The sequence below is a fragment of the Mesitornis unicolor genome, unplaced genomic scaffold (assembly GCF_000695765.1).
Source record: "Mesitornis unicolor isolate BGI_N332 unplaced genomic scaffold, ASM69576v1 scaffold9739, whole genome shotgun sequence".
Classification (NCBI taxonomy): domain Eukaryota; kingdom Metazoa; phylum Chordata; class Aves; order Mesitornithiformes; family Mesitornithidae; genus Mesitornis; species Mesitornis unicolor.
The window spans coordinates 22,814-41,449 of NW_010209224.1; the positions used below are offsets into that span (position 1 = coordinate 22,814).

At 40.0% G+C, this 18,636-nt stretch overlaps 1 protein-coding gene across 1 annotated transcript in view; it reads right to left on the reverse strand.

Annotated features, from left to right (window-relative positions):
* Positions 1 to 18,227, reverse strand: part of ACAP2 (ArfGAP with coiled-coil, ankyrin repeat and PH domains 2) — a gene marked incomplete at its 5' end in the record, with an annotated part of 37,265 nt that extends 19,038 nt beyond the window's left edge. The window contains 4 exons of the mRNA XM_010192812.1: positions 4,932 to 5,044; positions 12,181 to 12,255; positions 17,004 to 17,099; positions 18,183 to 18,227. Of these exons, the coding sequence (XP_010191114.1) occupies positions 4,932 to 5,044; positions 12,181 to 12,255; positions 17,004 to 17,099; positions 18,183 to 18,227 (329 nt within the window). The remainder of the gene's footprint in view (positions 1 to 4,931; positions 5,045 to 12,180; positions 12,256 to 17,003; positions 17,100 to 18,182) is intronic.
* Positions 18,228 to 18,636: the final 409 nt, after the last annotated feature.

An 18,636-nucleotide genomic window follows, 5' to 3' on the forward strand; every position in this document is an offset into this window, starting at 1 on the left:
CTGTACAACAAATCTGTGCCACGTTTGAAGCATCGTCCAGAAGTTTTCAAAGTATTTCAGCCCATGTTTTAACAGGTAGAGAAATCAAATCTGCTTAAGAACATTATAATCCAGCCAAAAACCGGGGTTTGATTTGGGTTTTGGTTTTTTTAAAAGAAACTTTTACTGAGCAAGATCAACACTTTAGAATGTGGTATAACTTGAAGGTCACATTTTTGAAGCAGACATCTGCTCTCTAACAGTAACACCACAGCAATTTAATTCAGGCCAAGAACTTTATGAATTACTTCAAATTAATGAAGTATCATCAATAAACCCTACTCATTACTGTAGGAAACGGACTACTGGGGATCTACAGTAGCAGTCATGAAAATGGGGGTACAAAATACACACTGCAGGTGCTACTGCAGGATACAGCATAGCTGTCCTTTGCTGAGAATTCATGTTCACAAACCTTCAGGCAACTTGTGTGCAATAAGTACTGAGCGTTATCAAAGTTTCTTTCAAGATGTCGTTCTGTCAAACACAGGAGAGAAGCCTGGTGAAGGAGAACACATACTTGAGAAAAACCTTACAAGTAATTTGCACTGCTCCACTAGACAGTGCTTAAATAGAGCTGTCTGGGTTTAGAAATGAAATTACTTCCATCATTTATACCTACACTATTCAAAAAAGTATTGGTTAAAGAGGACACAATGCAAAATGAATTGAAAAAAACATGTCAGAATTCTGAGAGCTGAGAGAAGTACTAAAAAAAGGAGTTTTACATAAAAATGGAATCAGGGTTAACTGATTCTCAACACACAAGTTTTCTTCACTAGTGGCTATCAGCACACAAGTAACATCGAATGAATAAGAATGCACAACATTTAAAAGCTGTATCTCTATTTCCAGTGCAGCTGATGAGAAAAATCTCACCAACTTCAACTGGAAAAGGTCAAAACGCTGATCTCGTACGCTCAGAAGTTTGAGTGCAGAAACTTTGCTTTAGTTCCTTTTTAGCTAAAACAGGTTCAATCTTTCTCATTCTCGAATGTGTTGAGCAGCAGGTATACTGGCATCCCAGGCAGAATCCTTCTGTTATTTTCTTAGACTGAGCCACTTACACATCCATTGCAAGTAATCAAAATTAAATGCAGGGTTAATCAAGAGCTTTTTGCGTGCCAGAGAAACATTGGGAAGGTATAAAAGAAGCTGGTTGGTACCTGATGTGATCGGGCTTTTTCCTGTCATGTGAAAAAATGGGGTAGGATTAAAACATAAGGGAAAGGAGGAGAAGGAATGAAAAATGCAAAATGAGCAAAATAAGCAAAGTAGCAGCATGATCTGAAAATACAGCAGAATTAAAAAGGAAACCATTTAATGCATCCAATCTAACAACTATTCAGAACACACTAGTGTTTGATAAAGGTTTTTCTCCCTACACATTATTCACGCAACTCTTTCTTCATGACATGGACTTATTTTTTTATTTGAATTTCTAGGAACCAAACCAGCCTTCCACCTACTGCTCCACAATAATACGTACACTTGACTTCCTGATGCCTTACAGAAAAACTGTGTACAAGAAGATATATCAGTTACCAACAGACAGACATACATTGAAAAAAATAGGTTTCCATACCTGTTACTGTAAACCTTTCCAGTATAAAGAGATAATTTTGATTCCTCCAGAGTATATTATCCGAGATGCTTATGTACATTACACACTATCCATTTAGTCACAATAAAAAGAGACTGCAAAATCTCCAGCTCTTTCAAAACACAGCAACACTGAATTGGAAGTAGCTCTTGTGGTTTCTCAAGCCAGTGTCATGCAAAACTGTCCCAAGAACAGGAAACCTGATGCAAAAGCCCAAATAACTGAAGCCTTCATATGATTAAACCCAAGCTGCCAGCTGCCCCAGGAAAAAACAACATCATCCTAGTGAGAAATGAGCTTGGATCAGAAGCAAGGTTTCATTCATTAACAGATCTGTCCACTTTCGAAGGGCTGCATTACATGGCTTTGATTCTTGTTTTATCCATGATGTCCCTGGATTCAGTGACCAAGATGTGCACACAGAAGCATCACTATTATTTCATTCGTTAGCTATAATCACACTGATGTGTGTCAAACCCAGAGAAAATCCACTGTACCATTTCCTTCTCTCGTGCTGTTAATGCTGACAAGTACACACCATTACTGATAGCTGAAACGATTTCTGGTGCCTTTAATTCAGTTGTAAAGGTGTACTTGAAAAGGCCTAGAACCACCAGAATACCAACCGATACCAACAGAGGGAAAACAGAAGCTACCATCCTAGACACATACTAGAGTAACCAAGAGTGCAAGCAGCAGTTTGCAGGGAGCATCAGGGCTGCTGCCCTCGGTTCAGAACATCAGGAAATTCCAGTATTTCTATCCAGGCAAATTCTTCTCATTTTGTTTCCGCTGCTTGATTTTTCCACCCACCTCCCTCAAAGATGGGCACATAATGAGGCAGCAAACCTCCTATCTGATAAGAACGCTGAAAATATCTTGCCTGTCCTGGGGTCTCTGACTTCAGCTCCAAATTCCCTCACATAAAAGACATAATTCTCTCAATGTTTCCCTCTCTGCTGTTTCATTGTACATTTTTTTTTACACACAAAACAGCTTAATGCAGTGGTACAGTCCTTTCTTGTACTCTACCTAGCGACTGGAAAAAACATTCTCACCTCTAATATATCATAAACTTTCAGCAGTACTATGTCCCTGAAGCTGCAATACTACACAAGTGAAGCACTCCATCAGTGGAAACAGGTGGCAATGACCACTTCAGTCCTGACAACATAGTAAGCAACTACAAATGTATCAGAAATAAAAATAAGATAAAAATACTTCTCTATTTCTATAAAAATAGAGAAGTATTATAGAAACAGAGAATATGGAAAACATGAAAAATTGGGCTGTGTTCAAAAACTAATAGCTGTTTTCATTAAGAAGGTCTTGAATGTATATTTTATGCATGATAATATTGCCTACATCTGAAGCATTCAACTGGCCTATCAGAGAGAAATTACCCAGTATTTAAGATTAAAAAAGGTCAAAGGTTTAGCTTTACTGACTACTCCTGTGAGAAACAGAAGCAAAAGCCACATATAAATAAAAAATATAATTTTTAAATATATATATATCTCTCAAATATAAATTATACAGTAAAAGCAGGCAGCTCTGACTCATTACTGAGCTGTTTACCTTGGCTGTCTTAAATAACCTTGTTTGAATGTTTTTATTACATGTGTTCAAACCTATAACTTAACCTGAAAGAATGTCACTGTGTATGTGGACTTGGTTATGACTTCCTCGTATTTATTTTGTGTCCATTTAAATTTCCAGCATATAGAACCTAATTTTAACTGTATCCCACTCCTTGACCACCTTAAGGTAAGACACATGTACAGCATTAATAGGTATGAAGGCATGTGGAAGAATATTTCTCAGCTAGCTCCCACCACTCTGTCCTGCTCCCTTCTGTCACCTCCCCACACACCAAAGCCCTTACGCTGTCCAAAAGAAGAACCCAGAGAGGGAGCTGGAGCTTTGCCTTCAGTCACTTATCAAAAGGCTGCAGTTCACCCTGCAAAAACACCTTGAAAAAAGGACCCTTTCGGGCTGTTGAGAATCCAATACAGGACAATGCCCTGCCCTGCTACGGCAGCTTTTTCTCAGTGTGCTTACACTAAGATTTTACTTCAGACCAGGAATGTGCTTTTGAAGCGCATCTCCCAGTTTTCTCCCTTCACCTCTTTGATGCCTCACAGATTTGTCTTGGAGAACTCTCAACTGTGCTTGGGTGAAACCAGCCCAGAAGGTACATTACAATTAGACAGCTCCTCAGACCACAGGACCAGACTAGAAGTAGTCCAAAGCAAAATCTCTTCTACTGGCTGCACACGACTTGCTAATCCAGAGAGTCTTACTGACACCAGCGGCCCTTGCATCATTCTCCAGATGTATGCAAATCAATCCCAGTTTGTTATTGACTTGTGAGGTTCCAAGATGCCCAAAGAATTATAGAATAATTAAGGTTGGAAGTGACCAAACATCCAAATGCGCATTCTGGCCTTAGAAACACAGCAAATAGTTTAACAGAAGCACTGCTGCAAAAACTGCAGAGGGTAAGACGGTAAAAAAAGCTCTGTATCATTAACTTGCAAATATCACATAAAGCTCTAGATCACAATTAACTTTAAAATTCAAGAACCATATTCACTATACTGTAAATGCTCCAGCATATATAATGTTTCCTTGAAAAAAGCATAGACCCTTGGAAATGTAAGAGAAATCCTGTTCAGTGAGAAAAATATTTACACAACAGTAAAATATACCTTGTTAAAGAGACAGGCCTAACAATGTATGTTGAATTCCTAACAGGACTATCAAAACTGCTACGCAGAAATTGCTGCACAGAACAGAAATTGTAAAGGAGAACCATTACATGCTTATCTTTCAGGAAGAATAACTTGAGCCCTTGAGTCTTTGCGATGTTTCCCTGCTTCCAACAGCTTCGAAACTTCCATTTCACTTCATCCTCTAACACTTCTTTTCCCAGCATATACACTTCCATAGCTACTGAATCCACTCATAAGGACTGCTCTGTTTCAACCCCAGAAGGACTAAAACACAATTACAGAGACAGCCTGCAAGCAGACAGGGAAGCAAGCTGTCCATACCTAGGGCTTCTCTAGACTTAGACACATGCTTAGATAAAGGCTTGCAAACAACTAGGACAGAAAATAAGGAAAAATGACTTGGAAGTGTCATCTCTACGTTGATTAACAGAGTCGCTCAAGTGTTCTGTCAAAATTGCAGAATCAGTGAGTTGCATAGGCTATAAGTCAGACCAGAACTTAGCTTAACAAGCAGTATATTAAGAAGCCAGTAATTGGAGGTTCTGAATAATTACCTGTTCCAAGTCTTGAAGGCATTGCTGGCTCGCTTAAATAGATAACCTTCCATAACAATACCATTGGCTGCATCTACATTGTATTCTAGTTTAGTATCATCACTGGAATAATCCTAGTACAGAGGAACAAGAGAAGAGAAAGATATTGCAGTTTAAATGAAACTTCAAATACAGGCAGCATTAATGTAGAAAGAAAAATAAATTAGCAAGAATGTTTTGCTTGCAACACTTCGTAGTCACGCCAGGACTCTCAGCCCCTGAAACTCTTAAATACTTTTAGGAGGTCAGAATGCTGCAGATTTTTACTTCACCTGCACTCAAGGGGAACTTCTCGTTCAGGTACTGGTGACCTCTGTGGTCAAGTAGAGGGAAAACATTACTGACAGAGCATCTGATGCTTCAACTGTCTGCTCCACTGGTGTCATACGTATTCCAAAGACAGAGGAAAAGGGGCAGTGGGAGTCTGGACTCAACTGAAAAGCAGTTGCATCCTGGTGCAGACAAAACTGAGCAGAACCAGCTGTGCTTTAGCATTTTCTTCAGCTAAGAAAAGGCTGAAGATCCGGCTAAGGGAGCCGGATCAGAACTTCAAAGACAAGTAACCAGTGATGATGCTATCAGTTGTCACTAAATTAAAGCAGTCAGGGTGTTCGCAACGATAACAAGAACTTAGCAGTAATTTTTTTTTATTATCTTTGACAAGAATATGAAGCTAAAAATAGGAGAAGAAAATTTACATTTCAATCAATCTAATAACAAATAATAACAGGTAATAGCAGTTAATAATAGCTTTACAGATTTTAGAAAGGTTAACTGTTCACATCATCAGCAAAGGTAGGGTAGATTAAATGGTAATACAGGTGGAGATTATTTGCTTTCATATCTCATCTGAAACAGCTCAGACTATTGCCAGGTCGCTACAGAGCTCAGGTATTCAGTGAGTGGGAGGTTAAAAGCTACCAGGCCAGCACGGAGGAGCACACATGGACCACCACCATTTATCAGGAGCCACGTCCAGAGATCAACATTATACACATGCCATTGTTTAACGTCACTGTTACTAAAACATACCATTAAAATAGACCGACATGGCTTCTTCCCCTTAACTACGGCAGAAGAGACAAATCACTGGCAGTTAGGTATCTGAACAAAAACCAGGTGAAATACTGAAGATGCAGGACACTTCATAATGCCACTCTCCTAGGCCTTCAGCAGGTACTTTCTGCATATTGCAAACATCAGCTTCGTGTGAAAAGCACGTCTGGAAGTCTCTTTTGTACTTGCCTCCTTAGGAATTTGCCTACACGTAGGGGAAAGGGGCTATCCACAAAAACCCAACCTAGCTTCAGAAAAAGTACCATTAGCTCCCTGTAATATTCCAGCCTGCACACAACTACACACAGAGTTCACTCTTGTACACGCAGGTGGTTTGGTCCAACCCAAGGTTAATTAAACAAGAGAGTGAAGTGGTAACAAACACCGAAATGGGCCCTTTACATTCCCATGCCACCAAACCCCATAAAATTACTCAGTGTTTTCAGCTGTTACCAATCTGAATCAATTAAGTTTGCAATGTTACATCTACATTTTTGTTAATTCACTGGCAGAAGATCAGTGCAAAACTGAGAGCTCCAAAAGCAACTGGAACTGTCTTATCTCTAACATATATTGATCTAAATAAACATATAGGTTGCAAAGAAAAGCTCCTCAGAAGTAACAAGTGTGTCCATTATTCAGCATTTACTAACTTTGATTTTCTTTGATCAGAACAATGCTGAACATTACATACTCCATGTAAGCACAGACAAGTATCCTAGAACAATTTTAACAATATATCACAACTTCGGACATAACATTCTCAAAACGTTAAGTCCTTTGGTCTTCTTCTTATCCCCTCCAAAAAAACCCAAACCCAAACCCTATAAGCACAGACTTGGACGAGCTGATGTCACATTCCCTCCCTCCCCCCCAAATTGACAAATTACTCTAACTTACCAGCTCCCAAACATAATGAAACCTGCTAAAGACTTGCATCTTCCTGCCTCAGCGCTGCCTGCGGCTCCTTGTCTGGTGAAGGACACCTCACGTTCCCTCAGCCTTTTCTGTCCCAAGCACCACACAATCACACTTTCCTCCAGGTTTGGAGAACTGCTGCAGAAAACGCAACTGTCTGTGTCTTTTCCAATGACTCTAGATCTACGCTTTGAAGACATACAAAAGCATGACAGGAAAACTCCTTTGGATCATTCATGGTGCTACACTCAGTCCAAATTTTCTGAAATCCTGAGGCTTCCTCGTGGAGTGCGCTCAGTGTCATTTTTAATGACTTCTCTGGACTTCCACCTTTACAAGCAGATAAAGACACACGAGTATACAGACAAATGTTTAATCTTTTCCTAACTACACACAGCAGACTAGCAGCTGGGGCAGGGAGGCAGTAAAGCTTTTGTATGCGTTATCCATAAAATATAATTGATACAGTTGTGGCCAGGAAAAAGATGAACAAAAAACCCTGCTCTTCCTTTGAATTAAAAGGATAAAAGTAGAAAAAGGCACTAGATAAGCTGGGCCTGATCTTACAGTCTCTGCTATTTTATAATTAAAGAATAGGAGAAAAGCAGTCACATTATAGTTTATTTTTATCTTGGTACATGGAAGAGTTTAGTGAATCATGAAAAATAATCAGGGGGTGGAGAGAAAGACATCAGCATCTTTCCAGTGCCCTGCACAGGAGAATCACATGTTAACAAATGCAGTCACTTTCTGTGATTCAGAATTTCGTATTCCTTAAGCAAACATGCAGCTAATAAAGACTGAATTTTAAACAGTTTGTTTACTAACTAGGTGTCAGGTAAGACTAAAGTACATTTCACCTAGTCAGAATTAAGAAAGTTAATCTAGGGTTATGAAAGTCACTCTAGGGTGCTACATGGCACATTTCATTCAGATGTGAAGGAAGGAACATCTGTGGTTTCTGCTCTGATACTCGTTTGTCAAGGCTGGCCAGCTACTAGAGGAGAAACACAGAGGTGGGTTGTGTAAGTGAAGTGGACAGCGTGCTTTCATGCCTTTTATGTTCTCTGTTTTCTTTAGATGTCCATGAGGGATAGCAGACAAGCTGGCAATGGAGAAACAACTTTCATTTCCATCGTTAACAGTCATCTGCTGGGTCACAGAATACTTCTTATTCCTGACAGTGTTTCAGTGAACACATCTTCATACAAACTTATCAATTTATCACACATACTGTATTCACGTCAGGGCTGGCATGTTTTCTGGTTCTCTATGTATGATTTTCTTATTGTCAAAACATAAACCCCCTTAAAACTTTTCAGCAGCAGAGTTTTTGATTTACTCTCAATATGACGATTGCTAACAGGCCACGAAAGCTACTCCAGCCATTTTACCAGTAAGTCTTAGGGAATGCTAATATCAGCATTTTAACACTGACTATATTCAATGTGGTATTTTACTTTACAGAAGCAGAATGTTAACAGTTTTTTTTTAAAGGCAGTAAAGAGAGGGGCATAAGTACCAAAGAAAATGCTAATCTGAAAAGTTATTCCAGCATATGCAAAAAGAGGAGACTGAGGGGTGCCCTCATTCATGTTTATAAATTTGTAAAGGGCGAATGGCAGGAGGAAGGAGCCAGGCTCTGCTCTGGGATGTCCAATGCCAGGACAAGGGGCAATGGTCCCAAGCTGGAGCACAGGAGGTTCAAGCTGAACATGAGGAAAAGCCTCTTTACTGTGAGGGTTATGGAGCATGGCCCAGGCTGCCCAGAGAGGTTGTGGAGTCTCCTTCTCTGGACACATTCAAGGCCAACCTGGCCGTGTTCCTGTGTGACTGCTCTGGTGATCCTGCTCTGGCAGGGGTTGCACTGGGGGAGCTTTCGAGGTCCTTTCCAACTCCTGATATTCTGTGATTCTGTGAACGGTGCAAACCCCCAGTTAGAAAGTTGCTTCCATTCCCAGCCTATCAGCAAAAGAGATGTTTGTCATGCTGAAGTTGAAAGCCCCTTGAAGGACGGGTTAAAGCAACAAACACAGAAGGAACAATGGTTTACAGTCCAAGACCAAGTGAAAGAAGGTGAGACAGTCACTGAACACACAAGTCACTTGAAATACTGGCACATCTTTGGGTTTTGAGACAGGAATTAGTCTGCATTACTTCTCCAGAGCAGCTCTGGTTTATGCCTGCTTTATGACTGCGGCAGCATCTGGTTTCCTATCACCTTGTTTACTCAAGATGTTAAAAATCTTCCAATCAATCTCACTCCAGCAGTTTCCTGAGCAGCTCTTCAGATGGGTTTTGTGGTTTGTTTTTTTTAATGAAAAAGGGATTTGAATACAACAAAAACTCTCTGAAGTTCAATGCAAATGTTTTTCCTGTATCATTTCCCTCATTTCAGAACAAAATACTAGCTGTCACAAAACTAAAAAGCCATAATGCCATTTACAGATCCAAACGATTTAAAAATCATTTAATTCAACATCTTACTACAGTAATGGGCTGCAAACTGCTGAGAAAACAAGAGTTATAAGTCTTAAGTGACACTGACACTGTGACAACAATCTTTTGATATAAATCTTACCCTATAAAAATATATAGGGGAAAAAAAGTTCCCAGGATGGTCACGACATTTCTATGTTAATTCATAATATGGGTTGCTCCAGATTCATACAGGAAATGTGGTTCCTTACATTTAAAAAAATATATTCACTGAGTAAAAAGAACACAAAAGTTAAAAGAAATAAACAAAAAAATCAGACATCAGTTCTCTTAAAACACAAATCAAACTACAGAGGTTACCAAGACCTTCCATGACTTTTATATTAGCCTCTCAGACAACAGCCTAATTAAAGAAGATGGTGATTATAAAGAAAAAGTGAGATGAGCTGTTTAATTAGTGCAATTATTCTGCATGCATATGCACATATATGCAAACACAGGTAGTGGGTGGGTAGGTGTGTGCACATGTGCACTTACCTATACATTTCAGAAAAGGAACTGTTCTTTATCCACACAATGAAGAAAAGGCATCATTCTGAAGCATTAGATTAAAACTTCAGTATATTAAATGCATATATACCTCATGGAATACTCAACACAAGAAGAAGAAGTTCAGTAGTTATAAAACATGGCAGGATTTGGTGCTGGAAGATTTGGGAACGTATGCCTAAGGGGCAGCCCAGTGGAAAGCAACATGACAAGCCATGAGAAAAGAACAAGTTTGCCATCCTTGTCAGGTTGACCAGATGACAAACAATGATCTAAAGAACAGGATCCAAGGTCTAAGGCAGTTCAAGGTTCTGAAGTTCTGATGAGCTGGAAGCAAACTTGGTGGGAAGGTTGGGACAAGCAAGTAGGAAGAGGCAAAAACCAAACAGACAACACGATTTGAGTAAGAAACCAAGAGAATTATTTGACAAGCTATAAGCAGAATTTCCAATAAAACATGCCCTTCAAAGCTTAGATGCATTATCATCACAAAAATGCATCAATTGCTTCACTGATAAGGACAGGAGACAATACACACAGCTTGAAACACAGAACTTCAGAGGACAACACACAACGCAATCTGGCTGCCCTAATTATATTCTAGAGACAGCGTAGAATTGTCATTCAATTAAAATGAGGAGTAATATATAACAAACCTCATTATGACTGCCATTTGTACTAGAAACCAAGAATTTTTACATTACAGATATAGCTTATCAAGTTTCATGAAGCTTAAGTTTCAATCACTATTGATACTATTAGGAATAGTTTACCTGTAAAGCAGCCTTGAGCAGCATTTAAAGAAAAAACAAAGATTGTAAACACCGTTGGCAACAGCAAGGACCATAATTCACAGTAACAAGTTATTGCTTCTATGGCACATTAAAGGATAACTGCCCATTACTCACATCCTTCACCAAGCACTGCTGGAAAATGCCCAACTCCTGCCCACTCCTGAAACCAGGCCTGTTGAGCCCAGACAAATTCAAATTTGGACATGAACGTTAATTCTCAAGTTCCATCTCTTTCCCATTTCCCCTTTCTTCCCCTTGCTTGCCTCCAAACACAGCACATCACCACTGCCCTAAAACCCATCGTCGTGTCTGCTCAATCTCTCAGTTACAACAATCTCAACGCTTCCCACCAGCGCCTGCAGGGATGAGGGGGTGCAGTGACAAAAACACATCCAGCAGCCAAAAATATTACCTTTTCCCATTAGTATTAGTACTGACTCCTATAAGACTACTGAAATTATAACCTTAGCACGTTTTCATTCCTGAATTTTACTAATCAGGTCTCATTTACATTAGGCTTTTTTAAATTTATGCCACCTGAACAGATACAGAATGTATTTGAATGACAGTAAGAAGCGTTGCGTTACCTTTAAACTGGTATCTAATCCCTTTCAAAAGTACCTGCAGTATTAGCTCACTACTGGAGAGTTCAGCGGAAATATTTTTAACTTCTAGCATTATACCTGCAAAACCAATACTGATCTAGAGCTTCTGAAACAGCCAAACAACAGAAGTCATTTCCCACCCCCCCTAAACATGAATTATCTACATTTTTCTCAACAAGCAAAAAAGAATTATTGCACATACAAATCTTCCAAAAGCATCAATTTCATGTTATCCCTTTCATATTTGTGTACAGTTGAACACCCTACATCAGACAGCCTTTAAAAAAAGCTCGCTTTTGCTCTTCAAACGCAACAACTGCTGCCACACTCAACCTCGAAGCGCTGCCCGCATATTTGGCACAGTGAAGAAAGCAAGCAATACACATGACTGTGCAGCACATACACCTCTTCTACAGACACAGGAAGGAAAAACAGCAACTTTTACAGTTATATTGAATCCAAGGTGCATCTGGAATTAAGAGTTCTAATGAAATGTTAGCCCCAGATTCAAGTCAGTTCTACTGCTTACTTACGTATCAGTCAAAACTAAACATAACACTCTGTTCTCAAGGTGCAACTGGAATTAAGAGTTCTAATGAAATGTTAGAGCCCCAGATTCAAGTCAGTTCTACTGCTTACTTACGTATCAGTCAAAACTAAACATAACACTCTGTTCTGTAACACAAACTTGGTATCTGCAGTCTAACCCTGCGCTTAAAGGTGTGCAAGTCCAGTGCTCTGCACTAAAGACACCATCCCTCACAGTTGCAGTGCAGAGATGCCCTGCTGGGGCGAGATGCCAGAGACAAAAACGTGTGTGCAGTCTGCCCTTTACATTCTCTCAAGTACCTTTTGTTGAATAGTGGAGTGCTTTTGCTCCATATCTCTCTTCTCCTTTGCAGCATCTATAGCCAACTGATCCAGCTGTAAAGAGAAACAGAAAATTGCATCTTTAGATTTCAAGAGGTATTTGGATCAGTAGATTTCATAATGCTGACCAAAAAAAAAACACACACAAAAAAGCACATTATGTCTAGACATTGCATGACTTTTGTTTTATTAGCATAGTATAATTACTTCTCTGGTCACAAAGTGTTTACCTTGAATAACCACTGAAGCCTCATTTAAAGCACTGCACTACCATCCTGAATTAACCTCTACAAAAGGTGTACATTTCCTGCGAGCCTTAGAAGAAACGTTTCAAAGAACAGCATGGTGCCAAGCATATGCGACTCTATACCGCATTGGTGCTCAGTCTGCGAGCAGAATGACTCATGCTGAAGCTGCTCTTGCTGGCTGACTGGCCTATGCAGCAGCACTGGCATTAGCAGCAGTAACTAGAAAGAGCTGCTGATTTTTTTCCCCCTCCACAAAGCAGGGAACCAGGCTTTTGTATTGAAATTTTTGATCAGGTCACCGGCAGTATTTGAGCAAGGTTCCTTGAAATATTAGGCAAAACCACTCAAACTGTTTCTAGTTTCAGAAATAACAATATGATTTTGGCAAAGAAGTGACTGTCACAACAGAGGATTGAAGTTAGCATCCTTACAAAGTCTGTGATAGTAAAAAAACCCAAAAACCAAAACACCAAGAAACCCCTGCTAGCAAAAACTTGCTGCAAGCATGTCTAGAGCACTACCACAACCTTTTTCCTTTTAAAACCAGAAGGGAAGAAAAAGGCAGGAAATTTAAGATATCCTGCAAGAGAATAAGGCGTTTTTGTACAGACTTTGATGTTTAAATAAGAAATACGATGAAGTAGAGGAGCAGATGCTGCCTGAAAGACCAGTTAAGCTTAGCAGTTACGTGATGCACTATGGAGTCTGATGAACTCCTCCTTTATCCAGCCTGGAACACAGCACTGCCACTAACCCCAGCCACAGCACCCCACTGAACAGCGATGCAGATGCAGTGCTCAGTGGTACAGCCTGCCTGTGGGACAGGTCTCGGGCTACTCCAGGCCTAGGAGGAGGAGACCAGGAGCAGCGTGTGATGGTTTTCTGGCTGAAGTCAGTCATGTGGCAGAGGGCTCAGCACAACTAACAACCTCCAATTCACACACTAAGAGGATCGCCTCCACCCACTCTCAGAACCACAAGTGAGAACCCCTGCCAATCGCGGTCATTTTCCCCAGTGTTGTATTTCCCCTGCTTGAAATGATGCAAATGAGAGAAAAAAGGGACAATAACTGGCTCTTACATCCTTGTGCTAGAGACGGTCTCCAACAGTTAAGGAGCCATCAGATAGCTGGGACATCTGGATCCAATGTTATGCTCTGTTACTCTTCTTAACTCTTCACTCCCTGGCTGCTTCTCTGGCTCAAATGGCCACACCATCACAGGTATTTGTGAACATGGACATGCTAAAGACTGACGTGTTCAGACATCACAATTATGTAGCTGTAAGACTTAAAACTTACGTAAGAGCCTCTAAGACAGAGGCTGGGCTGTTGTGCTCAATGACTGTTTTGCACCAAGAGCCCTGGAAACCCCATTGCTTTGTGACAAACACAAGAACTGCTCCAAGGGCTGTTCAAGACTTCATAGGAACCAAGTTTCTTGCTAAAACCTCAGATTCGGGAACCTGCACATGGTCCCCATGAAGTTCTTCCTCCTACCCTGCTAGATGAAACAGAAAGTAGCCATGTCCAGATTTAGGGCAATTAGCTCTAATTTACCTTAAATACAAGTGTTTGAGAATACATTTACCACAGCATAAGTGCCAAAACAGTTCTTAACAGCAGCTCACTTCATCATTTACTTTTCACCACCAAGACAGCATTGGAGTTTCCAAGCTCTGATCAGAATTTCTTCTTTTCACTCAAGTGAGCAACACACCGACTGTCTTAAACACAAAAAGACCAACAGCGTATGACTATCAAGAGCTGCGGCCAAATCACACAACTCACCTATAAAAATCCCAGTCCCTGTACCACTACTGAGTAGTCATCGAGAAAATAGGTTTTCCAAAACACTGCATTTACTGCTAAATGTATTTTATAAACATTTAGTACCATAAGCAGCATTCTGTAGAGAACCAAGTCAGACTCAAAAGTTCAGCTTTTTGAATAATCATCTCAGAATGAAAATTCAAGTAGGTTTTCTTTTTAAGCTAATACCGCATTTCACGTGAAAATTGCCAAATGCCATAATTTCCATGCAAAAGCTTGTATTACACTTCTGTGCCATGCAAGATTCCCCACAATGATCTGATTCACAAGTAATCCCACCCTGACCTAAAATATCCACAGCACAAAACTGCTTAATCCTGCTCTGTCATGTAAACCCGTTACTTTGAAAACGCGAACCAGAAGAATTAAAAATTAAAGCTATACCATCTAAGATAACTTCAAATTTAATACTTCAGGCGCTGCTAAACCTTGTAATTAAGATCATACACAAAATTTACCTGGGAATTAAAACTCACCATCAGAAACAATCTGCCAGTATTTGGAGGAAACTGCAGCAAAGCTGTTTTGTTAAGTCACAACACACCTCCTCTGACCTGCAAGGCCATTACCTGTTAAACTTTCTTTCACAAGCTGTTTACAAGTCTGCTTCTGTAGTGAAAATATCCATTACTCAAATGCCAAGGTCTGCCACAAAGGAATAATTCTGCAAGTTGTACAACTTTAGGGTCTTCAGTCCATCGTTGCTCCAACTGCTACGTATTTTAAACATTCTCAGCTTTGGATTTTATAAATTTAACTCCTTCAGTTGCTATGCTACCAGCACCAAAATAAGTGTTACACAATGCTCCAGACCAGGCAGAAGGACAAGTAGCCATTCAAAAATAACCTTATTCACAGAATCACAGAATCTCTCGGTCGGAAAAGACCTCCGAGATCATCACGTCCAACCGTTCCTGTCTACCCCCTAAACCATATCCTTAAGTACCTCATCTACCCGCTCTTTAAATACATCCAGGGATGGTGACTCCACCACCTCCCTGGGCAGCCTGTTCCAGCTTCTGACGACCCTCTCAGTAAAGAACTTCCTCCTTATCTCTGACCTGAACCTCCCTTGGCACAGCTTGGTGCCGTTTCCCCTTGTTCTATCCCCCATCACCTGGGAGAAGAGACCAGCACCCACCTCTCCACAACCTCCCTTGAGGCAGTTGTAGGTGGTGATGAGGTCTCCCCTCAGCCTTCTCTTCTCCAGGCTAAACAAGCCCAGTTCCCTCAGCCGCTCCTCATAAGGCTTGTTCTCCAGACCCCTCACCATCCTTGCTCAAATGTTCCTTGCTCAAATAGTCCCAATGAAATGGAAATATCAAAGCCTGATTGGTAGCATAAACCCCTACCAACGCCATAGTTTCTCTATTCTTTCCCCATCCTCTCTACTGCAGAGGTACAGAACACACATTCTGGACTATCAGAACACCACAGGCCAACAATTGTAGCTCAACATTGAAGGATGCAAAAGAATAAAAGGCACAACGAAGGACAGAGCCATGTGCACCTAAGCCTTTCAAGTGCCACTGCTACAGCCAACACGGAGCCCACAGAGCTGTACAGCCCCTTGCCCTTCCTGACAGCAGCGCCAGCTCCAGCAGCCACACACACGCACACACCTCCCTGACCCGAGTTTGTACAAGTAATTAAAACCAACAGTAATGTGGCTGGGGACTAGGCTAGCAGAAAAATAACTGTTTAGACATTTGACTGTTGGAGTTGTTTTATACAGTTACCGATCTGCTTCACTGCACAGACACAGAAGCGTATTGAGGGGCACAGATGACAACAGGGCTCTGGCAGGAATAACCAGCTCAGAACAATGTCATTTCAACGACTTATCTACTTGAGATGAAAGCAAATAAATGTTTGCCATCATTTATTTGCTTCTGTATTTGGATAGACACCTAGAATTCGGGTTGACCTGGTTTTGTGGATCAGGTAGGGAAGTGGCAACAGAGTTTTGCATCAGTGCAGTCGCAAGCCCTTGGATAGAGGGGGCAGGGGGGGAAAAAGCATTGTACGATGATTTCCAAGCCCATTCAACTTGCACCAAACACAAGTCATGACACTGCTGAGTCTTCTTCCTGCACCACAGACAGTTGAACGCTGTATGTACTTAGTCTGTTTTGCATAACCATTCTCCACGTGGCCCATTTAACCTTCTCATGGGTCCCTCACTGAAACCCCAGGAGTTGCAATTCTGCATTCTTAAACAGCAGAGTTGGGCAAGTGGGATTCAATGTCTGAACTCAGTTTTGCACTACTTACTGAAATCAGACTTCTGGTTTATGTTCTAAGTTGTTAAAACAAACTATTTTTGTCACACTGCACCATTTCTACAGTAAATAATGTACACAAATAGAAGGAAAAAAACTAATCTTACTTTTTAATTTTAAATGCATTTATAACATAGGTCACATACAAAATTTTTAAAAACTAAAATCCAGTGTCCTGAATACTACAGAGTACCTCAAACGGCACTACAGAGCTATGTTTCAAGCATGTAAATCCTAACAGTAGTACTAACTTTAGTAAACAGACAACTTTTAGTTTCTGTTTTCATTCAAAGTACTTCAAGGGTATTTTCATGCTTTGCCTTTATCACACTCCAGTTCCCTTTTTGTTGAATAAATCCATAGTGTACCTGATACGTACACACATACCAAGTTTTAATCCATTCCAGTATAGAGTTATGAATTTTTAAAGTAATTTTTACCTGTGCACCAAGATCTTTCATGTAGGGCCCAAGTTCGCTAAAAAGATCATAGCCTTGATGGAAAAAAGCCAGATGGGCATACATAAAAGATAACATCTAGAAAGGAAAAAAAGTCTTTTTAAAAAAGGATAAATATCAGATATCATGTACATATATACCTGAAGTAATCCACATGAACAAGCTTAAAATAAAACAAACCCATGCCGGCTCTCTTGTGTCCTGGCAGTTTGAAATCAATTTCTCATACAGCTTCCAATGTTGTAAATAAATATGCATGGTAAAACTAGCAAAGAATCAAGCCCAAAACCTCAGAAATCAGTTAATATGATTAAACCCATTAACAACAAAAAAATCTACTTCAAGGCAGAAAATTATTTCTAATTCATGTCACCTGAAGCTTTTATCTCCTGCTTAATTAGAGCATTAGAGAGGAGCTACATAATGTATTTACTGACGATCCAAAACCAGAGCCTTTATGAACACAGCTGAGAAGACTGTCCAGTCTTAACAGATAACTTGGAAAGACTGAAAGCAGAATGGCAAGCAGCTATAAAGCTGTGATCCAACTGAAGTTTTTTTCTATTTAAAGGAATTAAGGAAATTATGGGCGTAAAACTGTAGACCTTTGGAAAAAAGGTACCATTTGGCAGTATCTACCCTACACCTCAGTAAACTTTTTCAGAGGTAGTATGAAACAGAAAAGGGAATACAATCAGAAGAAAAACTAGCATGCAGAAGTAGCTGTGTATTAGTTTAGCAGGTACCATACTAAAGCACACTGTGTATTTGCTATTACAATGTGCTAATTATATTAAAAAACACCATTTCTGTAGAAAGAGCTGAATCCATCGTAGCACAGATTATAAGAAGTACTTACTGTTTATAAACTAATACAGCAGAATTCCTGGCAAAGTTCAATTTTAACCATGAAAGACAGACCAAAGGGTCAACAGCACTGAAAACCTTAATATGCTCAAATCTGAATCAGAAGGAGTGGCTAAAAATGTGAAGCATCTCTGCCCAGTTAAAGGCCAAGCTGACTGTCACCAAAGTGCCAAATGTACTGGTAATGTTTTAAAGGGTAAAAGAACTAAATGTTTAATATACTGCTTTGCAGTCATATTTTAATTTCAGATGTATTTAAATTTTTTCCTATATAGAAAATAAAGTGTACCTTACCGATTTTAAGATTTCTGCTCTTCTTTTAGACTGAAGAACGTTGATCTAGGAAAAGAAAACAACAACAAACAAGTGAGCAACATATTTTATTCTACTTTCAAACTTTCCCCAAATAAGTAAACTTCAAGTTACTTCCAAATAACGACATCAAAGCTCGAAACGCTGGAAGAAAGTAACTCGATCTCAGACATCACAAAGCACTTTTGAGAAGAAGATTCGTGCTAGTTTTGTAATGACATTAAAGTGGTGCAATCAGAAAAAGCTTGCAACGCTAAAATTTCACAGTGATGGTCTCAACTTCCTTCTATTGGAAGAGAAAAATGTAAGGCATCATGTACTAGCTAGAAGTAATATAATACATCTTTCAAGCAAGGAAAATTGGTACCCATTTCCAAAAGATTGAACTCAACGTGCTTCAACGACCCGTTCTGATGGCAGGAGCAAACCCACCCCA